At 41.5% G+C, this 21,751-nt stretch overlaps 1 protein-coding gene across 6 annotated transcripts in view; it reads right to left on the bottom strand.

Annotated features, from left to right (window-relative positions):
* Positions 1–21,751, bottom strand: part of gpatch2 (G patch domain containing 2) — a 265,071-nt gene that overhangs the window by 224,267 nt on the left and 19,053 nt on the right. For all 6 annotated transcript variants that reach the window (XR_013499638.1, XM_078229773.1, XM_078229775.1 and 3 more), the window contains exons 2-3: positions 12,187–12,891; positions 4,139–4,200 (exon numbers count right to left, since the gene is read on the bottom strand). Coding sequence is in view for 5 of the 6 variants with exons in the window: in XM_078229773.1 (XP_078085899.1) it covers positions 4,139–4,200; positions 12,187–12,891 (767 nt within the window). In the remaining variant the exon portion in view is untranslated. The remainder of the gene's footprint in view (positions 1–4,138; positions 4,201–12,186; positions 12,892–21,751) is intronic.

Genomic DNA, 21,751 nt, shown 5'->3' with positions numbered 1-21,751 from the left:
AATAGCAGGTAGCTACTGCCAGTACAACACCTACATGTGGCCTAGTATTGTTGTTCGATCTCAGGCCACGTGATAGCAGGATGAAAGTCATGGGGTGGGGAGTGTGGTCGGCTGCAAGAGCAGCGAGCCCCTCCCCTCCCAATGCTGGGTTCCTCCCTTTCCAATGCTGGGGTCCCTTGATCAGGCTGTGAGGGATCGTTGCACTGGGAGCCTACAAGCAAGCCCACACAGGTTGCTTGTCATGCTGCCTGCATGGTAAGACCCCTATTCATCCCTGGATTAATACCACTGCCAGCGGGATAAGATGGGCATTAATTGTCCACTCAAGGGCCTCAATCGGTGACAAGATGGGGTAGGTAGGCGACAGACTTAATTGGGGCGGGATCAGTAAAGGCATTAGTTAAGCAAGGTGTTCTGTTTTGACAAAAATTAAGTGAATCGTTCATTTTCCTTAACTGACATCTTGAAGTGGCTGCAATGAGTTGTTCTTTCTGTAAGCTCTTTTGTCAGTTTATTTGGACAAGATTAAGAGGTGTGAAGTGGGGCCTCTGTTATTGATCTTTAATGGTCTGCCTGATTGATACTTTTATAGGGTTTCAGGAACAGCAGTTTATTTTCAAAATAAGATTTGTGAATGGGTGTTTTATTCCTGTCTCTCAGATGTTCCACATTTGCCATTGTTATTATATGGCCCATATAGTGCATACTCGATGACAGCGCATGGAAGGGGCATAAATTAGCATTGACAGTCTGATATACCACAGGGAGTGATTCGGGGACAAAAGCTGGCATTCATTGACATGGAAGGTACAAGGACCATGGGGATGAATGGCAGGGTGGAGCAAGAGAACCCAAAATATGACACAACTGGCACCATGTCCCAGAGAACCAAGGATGGCTTCTAACCAACCTGCCTTAGCGCTCACCGGTCCATGGCCACCAACACTCTGCTTCCAGGATCAATGGGCCCAACTGCATCCCACACTCGTCCCCAGAGCAAGGATCGTGTGCATTAGGGTATCTTTTAACTGAGGCGGGTCTGGTGAATCAGAAAAATTCTTAACTCAAGTTACCTGTCATGGTAGCTTTTACTGGCCCCAAGCTTCAACAACTTTTGTTTTTACGGAAAGAGGGTGAGGTAAAGAGAGTTCCAGAGTTCCACTACCCTTCATGTGGGGAAGTGCTTCCTGACATCAAAAATAACATAGCTCTAATTTTAAGAGATGCCCTCCTTGTTCTGGACTTTACCACCACAGGACCTTTTTACCTGCCATGTAAACTCCATTCATCATCTTAAATACCTCAATTAAATCTTCAATTCTTAAGAAAATACATGAGTCTAATCTAGCTGTTTCGAAAGAGTAAGGTACCTGAGCAACCAGACAAAATTTGAAAAAACACTGCATAGTTGGCTCTGTATTCTATTAATTTCACAATGTTTACTTACACAAGATAAAAAGGTTTCACTGGCTGCAGTATTGGCTATTGATACTTTAAAGGGTTTGGATGATAAACACTTTTATAAAGCAATTTTTATGAATGGATGACAGTTTACTAAAGCCTTTTCACACATGCTTATCATAGGGTTCAGTGGTCTTGCACTGAGGGCATGGAAGTGCCATAGGTTGCCATGGAGGGTATGAGGGGGCACAGAGTGTCGGTGGAAGGGCATAGTTTGGCATGGTGATAATGAGGATCCATAGTGGGTGGGTTGGCAAGGAGGCATCGGTACAACCTTTTGAATTTGCTTTTGGGGCTGCATGGTAGCACAGTGGTTAACACTGCTGCTTCACAGCACCAGGGACCTGGGTTCGATTCCCGGCTTGGGTTACTGTCTGGGTGGAGTTTGCACGTTCTCCCCGTGTCTGCATGGGCTTCCTCCGGGTGCTCCAGTTTCCTCCCACATTCTGAAAGATGTGCTGATGAGGTGCATTGACCCGAACAGGTGCCGGACTGTAGCCACTAGGGGAATTTCACAGTAACTTTATTGCAGTGTTAATGTAAGCCTTACTTATGACGAATAACTAAACTTTACTTTTTTGAAAAGATTCTCTCATCCAGGCTTTGGTTCACAACACCCCTGAGGGTCCGTGAACCACAAGTCCTTGAAAGGTTGGTCCAACACCATGAAAAGCAGAGGACTATGAGACCTGTCCCCTACAATGGAGCCAGACAGGTCAGAATTGCAGGGTGCAGGCTCACAACCTGCAATAACCTGCATCCTTATCCCATGCAAGCAAAAATCAGGGGCATCGGGAACAGGGCCAGAACTCCCAGAATCTGCTGTCATTCCTAAAGGTCTGCCGAGCCTCCCCAACTCGGTGTAAATCCAGTCTGATATGTATCTGAAATGCCCTCCTGTGAGTAAGGCATTGAATTACACGTAGATATCATCAATCTATTGGACATAAAATTTAGTTAATGTGTTGTCACATAAAAATGGCCGGTTAACATTTTGTCATTGAAATTATACCTGTTAATGAAAGATTATCTTATTCTTCACAAGACAGAAAATCTTGTAGAAAATTGCATAAAGGCCTGAATTGGGGACAGCACAAGGCTCATGGAATCCAACAATGTGATTATCTGGAATTAGAACCTAACATTGGTCCATGCCAACTCTGACATTGTGGATCATTTTGTAGCATCCGGAGTGCTAATGCTATCATTATACAGTGTCACAGAAACAGTACCTATACAATGTAATAAAGGTGAGAAAGTGGTTTAAAGATGCTGCTATGGTCTAGTATGTAACCTTGGAAACATATAGTTCAATTACAACATTTTCACTTGGGAGGGAACTAGAATTACATGTAGTTTTCAGCACATAAACAGTCCAGTCAGTGCAACAAGTCTATGCCAGTGTTTATGTTCCACACAAGACACTAACAACATTACTTCGTCTCACACACATCTTTCTAAAGTAGCCAACCGTATTCAAAGGGAATGCAGGTTGGAAAACTGAGATTACGATGTGATCATCCATCTGAAACCCACATTCTCCACAACCCGCACCCCGCCCCCCCCCCCCAGTACAGCTTTCCCGCTGAAAGAATAAGATTGCACAACTTATCCTGTGGTTCCATATTCATGAACAAATCATCAAAGTATTCTCAACCTTTCCTGGTCACTTGCTATTTATTTTATATGGAGTTTTTTTTTGAAAAGGGAAGGGGCATTTGTTGGATTCATTTTCCTGTTATGGAGGGTCTTCACAATGAGCACCTACCCCAATCAATGTTGCCAAATGGTGTTGAGTTGTGCCAAGAATGGCCTGGCTGGCTGGCCCTCCGATTTCCCCTCTCCTAGAAAACAGTGGACTTCAATTAGTCCAGCCTTCCTCCATGCCCTCCCACACCCTTCCCATAACAATTTACTTATACTCATTTAAAACCAGCCTTAAAGTAATCAGCAACAATTTTTCACAATTGTGAAATAAAGAGAGGGGGACCAACACCGTGTGAAACTTTCCAACTTAAAATTAATCAGCACCTAAATACCACTAATTGGATGTAGAGATTCTTCTTAACTGGATCATTAGATCGAGATATTTTGCTTGTTCAATCTCTGACAGAATATTTCATTGCACAAGTGGAAGTCTGTGCCAGTTTATAAATATATTAACTGGGAGCGAATTTTCCAGAGATTAGATTTTCAATTTAGAAAAGATGGAAGAGAGTGTTGTAATGCTATTTTCATGGGGTGGGGGGAAGAACAGCATTGGGAATGGGAGCAGTGGAGAAATAGAATATCTTACCATTACACTTCTATGTTGAAGACCTGTATTTTTATTACAACCAGCTGTTGCTAGTCACTGTCCAGAATATTGTACAACCAAAAGATATTTTCTCGCTACAGTATTTGTTTGCAAGTTTTCCTTTCAGTGGAAAGCAAAACAAACCAATAAAATAACATTTAACTCAGGGCAACTACACTGAATTCCACCACATCATTCTGTTCCTCCCCAACCAAAAAACAGCTAAAAAAAAAACTTCTTCTCAGAGGTTGTTAGTGTATTATTGTAAATTAAAGTTTTTTTTTAAAGAAGAAAGTACTGAGAGACTAGATATCATGTTATGAAATGCAAAATTGTAATCTAATGCAGTTTCATTAAAGAAGGAACTAAAAGTACCAGTACCTTGTCTTCCTTCATCATTGGTAAACAAGCCAGCATCACTACTGCTGAGGCTGCTGGATTCACTGTAATAAGAAAAAGAATAGATCAAAAGAACAATTGATCTCTGAATCGTAAAATTTTAAAGAGACAAGGCAGCAGTCAGATGGAAGTTAAGCCTGACAAAGATCTGAGCAAAATAAGATGATTTTTTTGAATCAAACTGCAAATATCATGATTCCATTAACTACAGAGCATATTATTTTTGCTACATAAAACCACAGGAATCTAATGGGACACTGACAGTAAGCCAGATGTGGCTGCAGTTAGGTGCTGACACAATTGATGCATTTCATTATTTGCCTCCATCAAATGTTTCCCCCTTCTTTCTTATGCCATGCTATTTGGCTTGATCCAGGTACAGTGCTGCTCAATCAGGTCAAAATAAAATGCAAATTCTCATCAAAAGCATTGTAAGCCTTTCTTCAAGACATGAAATAGAATTACCGCAAGACGTTATTACTTTTGGCAGCACTATTTGAAAATGATAAAAGGAAATGCATTTCATTGCAGAAAAAAAAAATAAACTTCCCAGAAATTAGAATTAAGAGTCCAAATTAAAAAAAAACACTCTTCTCTTTAACACCGCCTTTTGTAATTCCACATAAACCACCTTATTTTGTGTTGATTTCTAAGGCAGCAAAACAATGAAAGATGTCAGATTTTTATAGTGGGAACTTACTGTTTGTTATGTGACTGTAATCTACATCAACAAAATTCACAGAGTATATATAATACATGGATAATGGGCGACTCAATTTATGAGTACATGTTTAATAAACACATTCAAACTAAGATTTACACCAACAACATTAGGGCTCCCAGTGTCACCCAAAGTTAGTTCAAATATGCAATTTTAGCAAACAATATTAATATATTTTGTTTCATTAGAAAAGTTTAAATCAGCAAGAGACATTACTTCAGCCAAGGAGCATCAGTATATACAATATGTTCAATCTACCTCGTATTTCATAAAATAGTGTGGATTTTTATTATAACTCTATCATGGAGGCATTTTATCCAGATTTAGTCCCAAGATAAAATAACTTTTCACAAGTGCAGTTTAAAAATAATCACTTATTTTCCTTGGGTCTGCAATTCACTTAACAACATTTTTAAAAGTAACTAATCAATACAGATGCAAATTACACTGTACCACATACTGTAGGACCAGGTCAAAATGCTGCCTCAACTGCACATCATACTTTTTTCCCGTGAAGGATTTTAGCTGGAATCTAGCAAGCAGCAACCCACCAACTACCCAAAAATCAAAATAACCCACAGAGATAGCTATAACTGTTGGTTCTTAGCGAGGGGAGCGGATGTGTGGGCCAGTGTGAATGTGAAGATAACATATTTTAAAAACACACAAATATAAACTGCATCCAGTGCAACTTATTTCTAACTCATGAATATTCTATTTCCCTAAATCTTACTTCCATAACAAAAACTGATGCAATCCTTTTTGAGCATTGAATTTAACCCACTCGGAATGCCCATGAATCCATATCAACTTGGACTCTTGTTTCCAGCAACTTGAAACTGGTCAATTGCAAGTTACGGATTGGAAATTTTGGCAAACTTTATTGCACAGGTCATTTATCCAACTTTAAATATCACTGCTCAAAACACTCCTTGTAGTGATAAGGGTTAAAGATAAAATAGGATGTTTTTTTACAGCCTCGTTTTATTAACAACTAAATATAAATAAAAGTTTCTGGCACTCCCTGTCTCAGAACATGTATTTACATTTTAGTCTCGAAGTATCTATAAATAATTGTATCTAATACAATTTAGGCAATTTTTTAAAAAGAAGTCGGGAATATTTTTAGCATTCATTGGACTGAATGGGATTATGGGATTGCATTTCATGCATAGGGACATCATACAAATAAAGAGTGCAAAACTAAGCTTAGGAACATTCCAGCGTACTGGCACATGTCTCTGAAAAGGTTAAGAATTATGTCATGAATTTGACATGCTTCTGTATTTCCCAACTGTCACATCTAACATAGTAATAAAGTTCTCACTCTAGTTTTGAAATGTTGTCTGCTTGCCTAAAACTTAATGAAAAATCCTGCTGACTTCTGTGTTCTAAATCAAACCAGAATTAGGTCACATGCTGAACTGTAAACACGATCATACTCCTCAGCCCTCCAGGTGACATCTCATCTGTGTGGGGGGAAAATGATTACTTACACATATCTGTGTTGTCAAAATAGTACTTCCAAGGCAATTACCATTGTGGTATGCCTCCTGCCTGGACTGGATGGATGAGGCCTGCTGCCAAAGGGTCACTATTCCCCCCATATTTCTAACCACAAGCTCAGGTGTTTCAGCACTGTAAATTGGTCCAAGCATGTCAGCAGTTATCTGTATTCCAAGCAACCTGCAGCCATCTTATGCCATACCACACACAGAATATTTGACTGGTGCATACAGAAGCTGATAACTTTTTGATGAAGAGCGATAACCACTGAGCATTACTGGCTGGAAGTTGCTGAATGGTAACTAATCAATTTCTAAATAAGTTAACTCTATATGGCTCTGTCAACAGTTCAAATCTGCCAATCCTATTGATAACAGTTTATAGTTTCAGACAACAAACCCTCATTAATTTTGTTTTTATAGATAGATTAAATTTAACATGCACCTTTTGAAGGTCTGCTAAAATAGAGCCATAAATTCAAAGATCTCTCCCCTACTTGGGGATGATGTTTGTACCAGAATGATTATTATTTCAAATCAAATATAAAATAAATGCCCTGTGGCTTTTATGAAGGTGGAGTGATTGAGCACCACTTCTCTTTGCCAAGTTCATCTCTAGAATGCACTCCATAAGGGAGTAAAAAATACTTTTTTTGCCTCACTACGAGCTGCTTCCTCTCCGATCTATCCATGCAAAAGCACTACACAAAAATCAACACAGAACTATGATAAGTTTATATGATCTTTAAACCAGAAAACCCTCACAGAGGCCCGGAATGTGCAAACACACTATTTTGTTTATTTTAAAAGAAAATGAACAGCTGATATTTTGGGTCAATTGGTAAATGCACTATTCAAGATAGTGGATAAGCAGACAAGGAAAATCCATGCTCAATACTTAGGCTGCAGAATGAGACGTGTGTCTGTTGTCTATTAACATCTGGGCCTAAACATGAAGATGGTCCATGCAGGCAGGTTCTACCCTTGGCAATTTCAACAGCAACTTGTATTTACATTAGAACAGTTAGCATAGCAAAACACAACAAAGTGCTTCACAGGAATTTAATCAGCCAAAAGCTGATACAAAACCAAAGGAGGAAACATTAAGGCAGATGGACAAAAACTTGGTTAAGAGATAGGTCATAAAGGAGCAAAGATGAAAACTTTAAAGATTCCAGAAATTAATAGTTTTGGCTCAAAGCACAGATACCAATGGTGGGACGAAGGAAGTGGGAGTTCAGAGGCTAAATTAGAAAAACATAGTGTTCTCAGAGGGTTGTAGTAATGGAGGAAGTTACAGATAAAGGGCATTCATGAATTGGTAGATCAGTAAATGCAGGGTGACAGGTGAATAGCAGTTGGTGCAAGCTAAGATATGGGCAGCAAAGTTTAGGGTTAACTTAAGGTTATGGAGATTAGAAGCAGGGAGAAGGGAGGTTAGCCAGCAGTGCATTGAAATTATTGAGTGTGGAAGTAACAATAGTAGGGGGTAAAGGTTTCAGCAGCTGATAGGCTGAAAGGCAGGGTGCAGCCGAGCGATTACTGTGGATAGGATATGGAGTCAAAAGCTGAGATAGGGCGGCACGGTAGCACAGTGGTTAGCACTGCTGCTTCACAGCTCCAGGGTCCCAGGTTCGATTCCCGGCTCGGGTCACTGTCTGTGTGGAGTTTGCACATTCTCCTCGTGTCTGCATGGGTTTCCTCCGGGTGCTCCGGTTTCCTCCCACAGTCCAAAGATGTGCGGGTTAGGTTAATTGGCCAGGTTAAAAAAATTGCCCCTTAGAGTCCTGGGATGCGTAGGTTAGAGGGATTAGTGGGTAAAATATGTGGGGGTAGGGCCTGGGTGGGATTGTGGTCGGTGCAGACTCGATGGGCCGAATGGCCTCCTTCTGCACTGTAGGGTTTCTATGATTTCTATGATCAAGGTCAAATAGAATACTAATGTTGGGAACAGTCTGCTTCAGCTTGAGACAGCAGCCAGAGAAAGTGGATGGAATCAGTGGTTTGAGGTGGAGTACAAAGACATTTGCTTTGGTCATTATAATGTTCAATTGGAAGGAATTCTGGTTCATCCAGGGTGGTTAGTCTGGTGATACAGAGGCACAGGACAGGCTGAGTAAAATGGCAATGTGTTGTCAGCATGCATTTGGAATTGCATATTGTATTTTAGGATGATGTTCAAACTCCCTAAAAGAAAATGCATCTTGGATTTGGGGCAGTAGTTCGCAGAGCCAGAGGGGCCCTGGGTGGACTTTTTGAGGAGATAAGTGGTGATGACAAATTTGAAGTGGAGGGATATAGTACCCAAGGAGATGGAGCTGTTTATAGTATCATTTAGTATAGGGGCCAGAAGGGGAAGCTGGGTCAGCTGTTTAATGGGTCGAGTGTGCACGAGGCAGGTCTTTTGGACAAAATTATCTCAGAGGGCACCAGGGGAGATAGGAGAGAAACTAAAGATACAAGTTCAGGGCTAGGGCGGGGAGCTTTGGGAGAAATGTGGCTTGATGGGCAAGAAGAATGGATGGGTGCAGTTGAGGCAGCTAGACGTACGGTCTCAGCCTTAGTCACAAATGTCCATGAGCTTATCACACATTGATAGTCAGGGATGAAGAGTTAAAGAGACTGCTGGAGGCAGAGAAGAGGTTGGAGGATAGAATTGCACGGTGGTTAGTACTGCTGCCTCACAGCGCCAGGAACCCAGGTTCGATTCCAGCCTTGGGTAACTCTGTGGAATTTGCACATTCTCCCAGTGTTTGCATGGGTTTCCTCTGGGTGCTCCGGTTTCCTTCCACAGTCCTAAGATAGTGGATTAACCATGGTAAAATGGTATGGGGTTGAAGGGATAAGGGCCCGGGTAAGATGCTTGGTGCAGATTTGATGGGCCGAATGGCCTCTTTCTGCATTGTAATCTATGGATTCTTTGCAATCCCGGCATAGGAAGCAACTTTGGCAGAGGAGAGCAAACCCCAAATATACCGGATGTAGTTTAAAGAGGTTTGGCAAAAAATCAAATCTACATCCCTTGAACTTAAGATAGGGGCTGTACCAAAGGGGACAACCAGGATGGGAGAGAGTAATGGTTTCATTGGCATCAATGGTTAGATTGAGCAGATCAGTATCGGCATAAAAATTGTGGTGAATGGAGAGCCAATGAATGGTTGGCAGTTTGAAAGTGCTGTTGTAAGTGACTTGGACAAAATGATTTTTCTCCAGGGTTGATGAAGAAAGAAATGGGAAATAAGTGGCAACTTTACAATAAATTATCACAAATGCCCTTATCTGTGATTGAGATGATGGGAATTGGGAATAGGTAAACCATACAAGGTCGAAGGGAGGCCATGAATATGGGTAGGAGAGTTTATATGGAGGGAGCGATGTAGTGACCTCAGAGAGAGGAATAGATGAGATGGAGTTTAACATCACTGAGGATGGGAAGTCGTTTGGTGCAGAGGCTGAGAGTGCAAAGTGGTTTACCTCTGAAGAAAAGTAGTGTCGGGCTTAGGTGAGCAGTAGAGAATGAGGATTTTGAGCCAGAGCTGAGAGATGGAACAAGGTGATAGGCTCAAAGGAGTAGAAGGTGCCAGCAAAGTAAGGGGATAGATCAAAGTGAGATTTGGTGATAAGGACCACACTGCCATTCCAGCAATTTAAGCATGGCGAATGATAAAAGGTATAGCCTGTTGGGGAGGTTTCAATAAGCGGATTGTGATCACCTAACAGCTAAGTTTCCATCAAGGCCATGATGCCAACATAAATCAGTACAGGCACGAAGTACAGCAAAGCCGTTTTTTATAGAGGTTAAAAAAGGCAGGACTCTTTTACCAACTCTAACATATTCCATCAACTAGCTACGAAGCAATACTGGGAGATTTCTTACCAAGTAAATAGTATATTGTGAATCATTCCCAAGATAACTGATTACATTGGCCCAGATTTCACTCTCACCTCTGACCTGATAGTTGTTTGCAAAGATCTCGCAATCTTTCTGGCACGGATTTCCCCTTTCCCAATGTCAGTCTGAATCTGGTGTCAATTCAAGGGAATCTCGAAGTGTCCAACAACAATGATGGCACCAAGCAGAGTAAGCAGCCAATTGCACACAAGTATTCTCATAGACAGCAAACCAGGAAGTAAAATGCACTGAATTTTCAAACTTTCAATTAAAATTTTACAGAGCACAAAATAAATGATTGGGACATGTACATGTTATTAAGGCTAAGGCTGACATACAGAAAACCAACTTCTTAAAAAATTATTTTTAAGATGTGAATTTTTCATCATGTGGAGAAATTTGACATTCCACAAATATAAAGCTAATTTTCCAAGGCCAATTTGGCTATTCGGCAGTAATTATGAACTTAATAAGCTGCTCTATTTACACTTCATTCAACAAAGTGCAACATTTTCAAGGGTTGTTGCAGTGAGACTAATTGTGTAATTGTGCAACATATTGTCAGGCCAGTGATTTTACTTGACTGCAGTCTGGGGGTCTTCAAAGCACATGTAATGAGTGGCATAGAATCACTCACAGCAACCTCATTACAACTGCAAAATCCGAGCTATTCAATAGTGCAACATAATCATAACCCCTCCTCATCCCTAAATAGCCTCAAGACTAAAAACTATGGCCTATTTACTCTACATGGTTGTGAAATGATTGTGTAATTCTTCCTGGGAGAACAGATCATCTTCTCTCCTTTGAATGGAAGCCCCACTTTGCATCTTTAAAGCTGTAATGCATAGCTGCTGTACTAATGGAGTTCGTTTCAACCCATACATTTTCCTACAAACCATTAAAAAGCATGTTGAAAATGAGTAAGTTGCAACCCATCAATGCACCATAGTAATGGAACATGTATGACTTTGAACTATAGGAAGATTAGCATTGTGCCATAGCAGCTGTCCATGTCTGGCCATGTCTTTATTGTGGCGTTTACTACCAAATAAACCTGTTGGACTTTAACCTGGTGTTGTTAGACTCCTTACTGTGTTTACCCCAGTCCAACGCCGGAATCTCCACATCATGTCTTTATCTAACATGACTGGTTACCACTCTGCCATTTATGGAAGGAGTACATATGTAATTTTTAAAAATTAAAGTGTTGATGTTTACTCAATTTTATAAATGATACAATTACATTTGTAAATTTATAGTTCGCTGTTCAGCAAAGTAGATCAGGTGCGAAATATTATCAATCCACAGCTAAGCACAATGTATTTTCTTCCTATAATTCAAAGCGAAAAACAATATTCATATTGATCGGGAGATCAAGATTCACCCACAAATCCGTATCAGAATATTCTGCCTTGCTTTGATAATTTGAAATAACGATGAAAGTAATTCTACAAAGGTTCCCCCATTATCACTAAAAAGAGAACATTGAGATTAGTATAGCTATTGAATTACTGCTCCAGTAGTTTTGCATTAATACACAAAATAATCTGTACAGGGATTGAAATACTTTATCCATGCAGTTATAACTCTGCATACAGCAGTAGTGGATAGTGGACATTTATGTCTATTTATTGCAAGTAGATGAGTAGATCTGAAAAATACATGTTAATATCAAAATCACTATAGCCTAGTGCAAAGATAAACATAACAATTATTCTACAGTGGCTGGTCAGAAATTATTTGTAGCTCTACAGTTTTATTGCAACTTGAGTGCTCCCTGGTGTGCAGATTTGAAATTCAATGTGAACAAGTACTGGCACTTCTGCTGAAAGTATTTCAAACCCTGCAGTTATATTTAAATACAACAACTTGTCTCAGGATAGATAACCTGGGACTTAATCTTAATAACCTGTCACTCATGTTATCATCCGAGCCTTTCTGTTCCTCGTACTCCATTTTGTTCTTATTTGTATTGCACATTTCTTCACTTTCCACTACAACTCCATCATCTGGGACTTCTAGTCGCTTTCTCTTGATGATCTTGTCCTTGCTGATCTCCTGAACCTGGAGATGGAAGTGGAGCTGGTTTGGTTGTATCGGGTGTCCTTCTAAGTCCATGATTGGAGTTTTGCCCTGGGTCAGTGGGTGAAGTGCATTACTGACCTCTGCTGGTGGATCTATAGCCATACGTTTGACCTTCCTTCTCCTTCGCAAAGATCTACCACCTAAGTTACTGTCAGTGACAGAATCAGACTCATGCCACGAGTGCCTTTTTCCCCTAACTGCTGTTACATTCAGGGAGGATAGACGTTTAGCAACTATCAAGTGGTCATCTGAGTCACTGTATGTATTATTTTCTCTGTAGTCCCGAATTGCCTCATCCAGGCTAGATTCAGAGCCCTCACTCATGCAGTGGCCATGCTCCCAGATGTGATGTCCAGCATCCGAACGCCTCTTCCTGCCTCTTCTTTTCCGAGCCTGCCGCTTTAGAAGGCAGGCAGCTGAACTCCGGGAGGCATCATCTCCAAACTCTGGACACCCCCGTGTATGTTCAGAGGTTTCCTCCAGAGCAGAGACCAAATCATGGACCAGTTCCTCCATTGCTCTGCAGGGCCTTAAAAATAAATAGAGAAAACAAAGAATAATAGTTAAATATTAGAAATATTTGGCATCACCGCTTTAACTACAGATAAAATATTAAGTATAGACCATAAGACCTGTTTGTAGCCTATTATTACAGATGCAAATATACTGATAAAAATACAAATGGACTTTACTTGTATGAATAATGTATGAACTGTACTTCTTTGCACTACAAAAACTTAAGGATATCAAATCATTTTGATGGGATTCTCTGGCAGTCTTAAGGCAAATAAAACAATTATGAACACACACACATATATATGATAGAACAGCATGTTTCTGGCTACCCGATTAATAAAGTCATAAAACCCATGTTATAAAGCACATTTCACTGTAACAGTTTTGGTATTGCTCCCAGGGGAGGCATATAACAAGGGGCATATTTTTCAGAGCTTTGATTTCCACTAAAGACCACCACACTTAAAATTCTCTTTCACAGTTAAGTCCCTCTCTTGTCTTTCTTTTCATAAACAGATCATTCAGCCCACAGATCTGTGCTGGTGTTTATGCACCATACAGCCCCATCTACATTACTTAATCTCAATCATATCTTTCAAAGACAGGAAGATGAATTTCACAATTACATGATCAACAGCCAGCCATACTCAAAGGGAAGGTAGATTGGAGAAATGGGATTACAGAGGTGATAGCCCCACCTCTGACACACATCTTCAAGTACAACTTTCTTGCTGCGAGTGCAGGACCTCGGTTTATCCTGTGGATCCAGAAAGTCAATAGCCTTCCATTACTCAAATGGCCAGACTTTACAGAAAGCTATTTGACTGTGGAGGACATTGTAGCCAAGCTGGAACCTATCCTGACACAAGATCTACACTAATCAATGTTCCAGTGCTGATTTTTCCCTCCCTAGCCTGGGGGGATGAAACTAATTGTTGCACTCCAATCTAAAAAGAATTAAATCATTCCACAACCCAACATCGTTTATAAAATCAAACACCTTGGATAGAAATTGGATCCAATTGCCCCCATTTTACTCCCATAAAATTGGGACAAGGTCCAATACCAATGTTGAATGTAATGCACTCCAAGGATGCCTAATAAACATTAAACAAGGGTGTATATTGAGCTAAATATTTTTTGGAATATCTCCCACTATGTGTCTGTTTGCCAGTTAACAGCTCAATTCACTGTAACACATTCAGTTTATGTCTCATTCCTTTCAAGTCAACCTTACTTCAGTTTGCAACTAACTTTGTGTGTAATTTTACTTCTGGTCAAACTTCCTGTCAAACTCTTATCATCTCATTTTTTTAAATTTGATTTATTATTGTTAGATGTATTAGTATACAGTGAAAAGTATTGTTTCTTGTGCGCTATACAGACAAAGCATACCGTACATAGAGAAGGAAAGGAGAAGGTGCAGAATGTAGTGTTACAGTCATAGCTAGGGTGTAGAGAAAGATCAACGTAATGCGGGGTAGGTCCATTCAAAAGTCTAATCGCAGCAGGGAAGAAGCTGTTCTCGAGTCGATTGGTACGTGATCTCAGACTTCTATAACTTTTTCCCGACAGAAGAGAGTATGTCCGGGATGCATGGGGTCCTTGATTATGCTGGTTGCTTTTCCGAGGCAGCGGGAAGTGTGGACAGAGTCAATGGATGGGAGGCTGGTTTGCTTAATGGACTGGTTACTGTTTGCAAGATGCTTTCTTGCAGTCAGATTATTGGTTAAAAATTGTTCATTGTGAAATATTGTATGGCTTGTTGTTAAACATTTTGGATCTAATTTTAAGGGAGTTGAAGGGTGAGTACAGTGCATGTGTACTCTTAAGCAGGTGGTTAAACCAGAGACCCCAAGAGCATGGAAGCTCAGTCGATCTAAATTTTCTCCACTTTTGCCCAAACCTGGCCAATCAGTGAAAGCTGCAAATTCAGATAGCAGGAGAACAGATGAAGCCAGAGTTCTGCAGGACTGATCCTGAGCAGTCCAACAAGTGGTGCAGGGAGGTTCTGGATATTATTGGAGGAGAGGGAGGTTTGATTCAATTGGATGCGGGGTGGGGGGGGGGGGGGGGGGTGCTTCTAAAATCAATTTGGGGGTGGGGCAGGTGGCACTGGCAAGAAGGGCCAACTACACTTTACTGGAACATGGAGTGCACTCCTGCTCCTCCTAATTCACTGAAGCTCTCCTGGCCTACCATCACTCTCTCAATGGGTATGGCTTGACAATGAATCAGGCCTGGAACTGTAATAGCAGATTGAGGCTTGATGACACAATTTAAAAAAACAAAACGACCCTATCTTCATGGGAAGGGTTTGCTTTTTGCCTGCTGAAAGCAAGTCAACAACAGTACACATTGGGAAGTCAGCGGAATTAAAGACGATAAATCATTGTTTGCATTTTAAATACTCCCAGTCGGGTTTCCAATAGGCAGGAGTTTAAAAATTAGGATTGTGATTTTCTGAAGCAATCTTGGATGCAAGCTGGGAATGCATTATATTTACAACTTGAGATAATTTGTAACCACCCGTCTCTGTAAAAACTAAAATCTCTCATTACAGTCACCTTTACAACATGCCTTCCTGATCTCCAAAATTATACATCCTGCTACAGTATCATGGTTATTAGAAGTTCTTTAGACAACTCTCACCATAGAATTGCGTCCATTGCTTTTTTAAAATACAATTCTAACCAAAATTACATTAGGCTCCTCACATATACTAAAGAAGAGACTAAAACCAGTTTTTGGACCCCTCTAACAAATTAAGTGGAGCAAGCGACAGGCCTAGACATGAATGCAGTTGCCATCAAAAAAAGTTAATTGCTTCCCCAGGGCTCCACAGCAGCCCTGACAGTTGTTGACAGTTGCTGCCCCTTTGCTGTCCTTCCACCCTAGGACTTACCTGAGGGCTGCTGGTGGCAAGACAAGTGGTGCAGCCTGAAACTGAATTCTTCAGTCCAGTTATTATGTAGATGAAGTCTGAGGACCAATTTGACATGTTTCACAAGTCTCTGTCTTTCAGTGCAGGGATCATTCCGTGCACCCATTTCATGCTTAAAAACTGACCTAAACTAATTTCCTGGCTATTGTCTTTACAACACTACTGCATCTAAATTCCATATATTCTCATACTAACTGCAGATAAACTAACAAAGAGCTATGTATGGACATCATTTACAAGCCATCAGGTGTTATTATTTTTGGTACGAGCTCTGAGAACAAGCATGGCACAGTGGTTAGCACTGCTGTCTCACTCGATTCCCGGCTTGGGTCACTGTCTGTGTGGAGTCTGCACGTTCTCCCCATGTCTGCATGGGTTTCCTCCAGGTGCTCTAGTTTCCTCCCACATTCTGAAAGACGTGCTAGTTAGGTGCATTGGCGATGCTAAATTGTCCCTAAATTGATAGTGTCAGGGGGATTAGGTGGTTAAATACATGGGGTTAGGGGGATAGGACCTGGGTGGGATTGTTGTTGGTGCAGACTCAACAAGCTGAATGGCCTCCTTTTTTCTGCACTGTAGGGATTCTACTATTCTATGAAAAGATTTTTATAATTTGGAGTTTACATAGAACATAGAACATAGAACATTACAGCGCAGAACAGGCCCTTCGGCCCACGATGTTGCACCGACCAGTTAAAAAAAAACTGTGACCCTCCAACCTAAACCAATTTCTTTTCGTCCATGAACCTATCTACGGATCTCTTAAACGCCCCCAAACTAGGCGCATTTACTACTGATGCTGGCAGGGCATTCCAATCCCTCACCACCCTCTGGGTAAAGAACCTACCCCTGACATCGGTTCTATAACTACCCCCCCTCAATTTAAAGCCATGCCCCCTCGTGCTGGATTTCTCCATCAGAGGAAAAAGGCTATCACTATCCACCCTATCTAAACCTCTAATCATTTTATATGTTTCAATAAGATCCCCTCTTAGCCGCCGCCTTTCCAGCGAAAACAATCCCAAATCCCTCAGCCTCTCCTCATAGGATCTCCCCTCCATACCAGGCAACATCCTGGTAAACCTCCTCTGCACCCTCTCCAAAGCCTCCACATCCTTCCTGTAATGTGGGGACCAGAACTGCACACAGTACTCCAAGTGCGGCCGCACCAGAGTTGTGTACAGTTGCAACATAACGCTACGACTCCTAAATTCAATCCCCCTACCAATAAACGCCAAGACACCATATGCCTTCTTAACAACCTTATCTACTTGATTCCCAACTTTCAGGGATCTATGCACACATACACCTAGATCCCTCTGCTCCTCCACACTATTCAAAGTCCTCCCGTTAGCCCTATACTCAACACATCTGTTATTCCTACCAAAGTGAATTACCTCACACTTCTCCGCATTAAACTCCATCCGCCACCTCTCGGCCCAACTTTGCAACCTGTCTAAGTCTTCCTGCAAACTACGACACCCTTCCTCACTGTCTACCACACCACCGACTTTGGTGTCATCAGCAAATTTGCTAATCCACCCAACTATACCCTCATCCAGATCATTAATAAATATTACAAACAGCAGTGGCCCCAAAACAGATCCCTGAGGTACACCACTTGTAACCGCACTCCATGATGAATATTTACTATCAACCACCACCCTCTGTTTCCTATCCGCTAGCCAATTCCTGATCCAATTTCCTAGATCACCCCCAATCCCATACATCTGCATTTTCCACATGTACCGGATATCTGAGAAATTACAGTTAATTTGAAGCATATGTAATGGGTTAAATGTCACCATTTCAGTCAAATATTAAACTGCTACTTATACACATTAACTACCATTGTTATACTTTAGTTAAAGTGCATTCCACCTATTTTATCACTTGTGAACATTTACAAATTATGCTCTAGTGTATTAAAGGTGTAGGATGCAAAGTCTTCTCTGCCTCCCTACACTTATATATTCTACCAATATCCTGGGCCATTAGAGTTGACTTGGATAGATCTACCAAAATATCTCAGGTAGCATTTAATTTTGTCTCCAGTCATCCGCCAATAAGGTACTGAATGTGATACAGCACTTGCTATGCTTAAGATTACTTGACCTGTATCTTACTGCAATATTTTAAAACTACATTTTATGCATGATAGCCAGAACCTTTTATGACCAGATAAGAACCTAATATTGTGTGTGTATATATATATATATATATATATATATATTATAGACTTCTGATAATTACAACAATATGTTTATTAAAAGGTCACCTTCAAATCGGAGTCACAATGGTTGAATAGGTGTTACTGAATACACGTGTCAAATGTAATCAACTTTATACTGTAGACTTAAGCACAACTACAAGTTTGCACAATGATCAGGGCTGTTTAAGTGACTGTTAATCATGGTGGAGGTTCACTTTGCTAAACGGTATAAGTAACCTTTAATTTTATCAGTAGCTGTTTTGTCAACTGAGTGGGGAAGTTATTTCAGGTACAATCCTATTTTTACATTCAAAATCTGTTGCTCAGAGAAAAGAATGTTTGTTTCATGGTTGCTTTTGAAACAAGGTGAGTAGAAGGACGGGTCTCTCTGATGCACGAGATGGTGGCATAGTGGTAATGTCACTGAGCCAGTAATCCAGAGGCCCAGACTAAAGTGCTGGAAACATTGGCCGCGATTCTCTCATCGCAATCCGCAACTTTTCTGGCGGGTTGGGGTAGGAGATGCGTGTCACCGGCCTTGTACCGGGATTTGCGCATGTGCCGGGAAAGCATGCGCATCTCCCAGAGCCGGCAAACAGTCGCCGGTCAGACCATGCTGGAAACTGGCGGGAAGGCAAGTGAGTAATTGGAATCTTTTTTAAATGTATTTTAAATATGTTCAGCAAGTCATTATTGGGAACTTTCAGATCCCGATCGAATCTCCCACCCTGCCAGGAGTACTTCCTTCCGGTGGTTCAGACTAGCTCCCCACGTTCGGGGGACTAGCAGGAGAACCTGCCGGAATGAAGGGGGGCAATCAGGGCCCCCCCCCAGGGGTTGGGCGGTGGGGTGATGCCCCCTGGGCATGGGCACCCTGGCAGTGCCAGCCTGTGCCCCCTGGCACTGCCCGAGGGGCAAAGTGCCCATGCCCAGGGGGAACCTTGGCACTGCCCATTGGGCAACAGGCAGTGCCAAGGGAGCAGGGACTATTGTGGGCAGGGCCTCAGGATGATTGGTGGGGATGTGGGGTCCTGCTGCAACTCTGCAGACAGGATCGGTCTGGGATGGAGGGAGGGCTGATATTGGGGTGGGCTGGGGGGGGGGTCAGCAGGGGGAGGGGAAGGACTGGACATCAGGGTGCACTGGGGTGGGGGGCCCCGGAAATTGTTGTGGGGGCCACGATCGGGCCGTTGGGGGGGTTGGAGGGGCAGCACTGCAGGGGTCCCGGGTTGGCCAGCGATTGAGCTGGCCAGCAAATGGAGAGTCTGACAGATTGGGACCACTGCACATGCGCAGAGTTCCAGAACTGTCAAACGCTGGCGTGAATAGGCCCCACTCCACGGGTTTTTAATGATATTCACGACTGGGGCCTCTGCAATGCACAGAGTGTGGAGATTCAGGTGAGAAGCTGAACTGAGAAAACAGTTGGGATTCAGAACAGTTTTCCCGCCAACTTAGCACTTTTGGGAGAATCGCGGCCATTGGTTCAAATTCCAACATAGCAGCTGGTGAAATCTGAATTCTATTAATAAATCTGGAATATAAAGCTAACCGTAATAATGGTGGCCATAATAACTATCAATGATCGCCATAAAAACCCATCTGGTTCACTAATATTATTAGGGAGGGAAATCTGGCTGACATGTGACTCCAGACCCATTCAATATGGTTGACGCTTAATGGCCCTCTGACTGGTCTAGCAAGCCACTCAATCCAATGGCAATTAAGGATGAACAACAATTGCTGGCTTTGCCAATGATGCCCAGATCTTGTAAAACAATATATTCCACAAAAGCACAACAAACCATTATGGAATTTTGCATTGATCTCAGTCGAAAGGTTGACGGCATATTTACAGCCAATGCAAAAAAATTTACTCATCATATAAAACATTATTAGCATTTCCAAACACAATATGTGGAAAGTTTCTAGTGCTAGAAAGTTTCTGATTTTAAAAGCCAAGATAAAGGGATACAATTTAATCTTAACTCAAAGGGCTGGATTTTACAGAGCATCATGGCTCCTCCCCCTGCCAGATAAAAAGGCAGTGTGGATCCCGCCTATGGCTGCCAATGGCATTTAACTCTGGGAACAGCGCTAATTGCTTTAAGGTGAGTCTTCTGCCCCATCACTGGAAGAAGGCTGCCTTAAACAGCTGCCAGCCAATCAGATTGGGACTATAGGTAGCCACACTATGCTGAGGAGTCCAAGGTCAGGAGATTCTGAGATGGGGATGAGGGGGTTAGGGGACCAGGGTAAAGAGGCCAGTGAGGAGGATTACAGGATGGGGATGACTTTTGGACAGGTACCGACGATGGACCCAACACCAACCCCTGCAGCTAAAGCTGTCAGGCTTCCAAATGACATGGATCGTGGGATGAGGCCCTTAATTGGTGATTACTTGGTCAGAGAATGGGTGGGTTGCGAAATGAATCCCCTCATTCCCCAACATCTGTAAAGTTTGAGACATGTCGAAAGTGGGTGGGTAAGTAGCAGGAAGGCCCTTGCTGGTTTCCTCTCCCTTCCTCTTCTGCCTTCAAACCCGCTGGCAGAAGAGCATAAAATCCAGTCCAAAGTATGTAAGCACAAAATTTCCACTTTGAAATATACAATATAAATAATAACAAATATTATAGTGTCAAAAAAGACATTAAATCTTTGGTCGTAAGTCTTTTAACCAAAATTGCAATAGTGTGATTCGGTAAACACTGGTATCAACCGATGCACATGCCTGGTAATAATTTTATTGTAAAACAATTTAAAAATCAATTTATCCACATAAATGATATCATAATACTTTGTGGGACTATAAATGAATTGTGACTTGAGCAATCTAAAGTTAATGTCACTAACAACTAAAGTGGAGGTCAATTTAAGATTTGTACTCACAAAATACACGTACTTATACAAATGGGTAATGAAAATAAAACTAATTTATTTGATTCTTCATGATGATTTGAGAATATGGAGATTTCAAATAGGGCACACAACATACAAATGGGATGTCTCATGAACATATGCTGGAAGAATGGGCAGGCCTGCTGGTGGGCAGCCACGGTCAAGTAGTTAGAAAAAGGAAGTGTGGTTTTATGATTCTACTACACCATGTCAACACACAGTTTCATAAAAGTGTGACAGTGTAAGATCTGGGTGGATATGCTAACAATATTTTTCAGAAGATGTCAAATAAATCTAGCCAGAAATATATTGCATTTTTTCATTCTTTCAATAGATTTAAACCCTTTGATATCTATATTTGTGTTTTCATCAGAGGAAAGGAAGTTCTACCAGTTACAGGACAGTAAATACTTCTGGGGAACAATGACATAGAAAATAGGAGAAGGAGTAGGCCCTTCAAGCCTGCTCCGCCATTCATTATGATTATGGCTGACCATCCAACTTTCCCGCTTTCCTCCCATATCCTTTGATTCCTTTAGTCCCAAGAGCAATATCTAACCCCTTCTTGAAAACATAAAATGTTTTGGCCTCAACTGACTTCTGTGGTGGAGAATTCCACAGCCTCATCACTCTCCAGGTGAATTTTTTTCTCATTTCAGAACTAAATGGTTTACCCACAGATCCTTAGATTGTGATCCCTGGTTCTGGACTCTCCAGCCATCAGGAACATCCTTCCTGCACCTACCTTGTCTAGAAGTTAGAATTTTATAGCTTTCTATGAAATCCCCCCTCTTTCTTCTAAACTCCATCAAACATAAT

This window comes from Mustelus asterias, chromosome 15 (genome assembly GCF_964213995.1).
Source record: "Mustelus asterias chromosome 15, sMusAst1.hap1.1, whole genome shotgun sequence".
In the NCBI taxonomy this organism is placed as follows: domain Eukaryota; kingdom Metazoa; phylum Chordata; class Chondrichthyes; order Carcharhiniformes; family Triakidae; genus Mustelus; species Mustelus asterias.
This window is presented reverse-complemented; position numbering and strand designations above follow the sequence as displayed.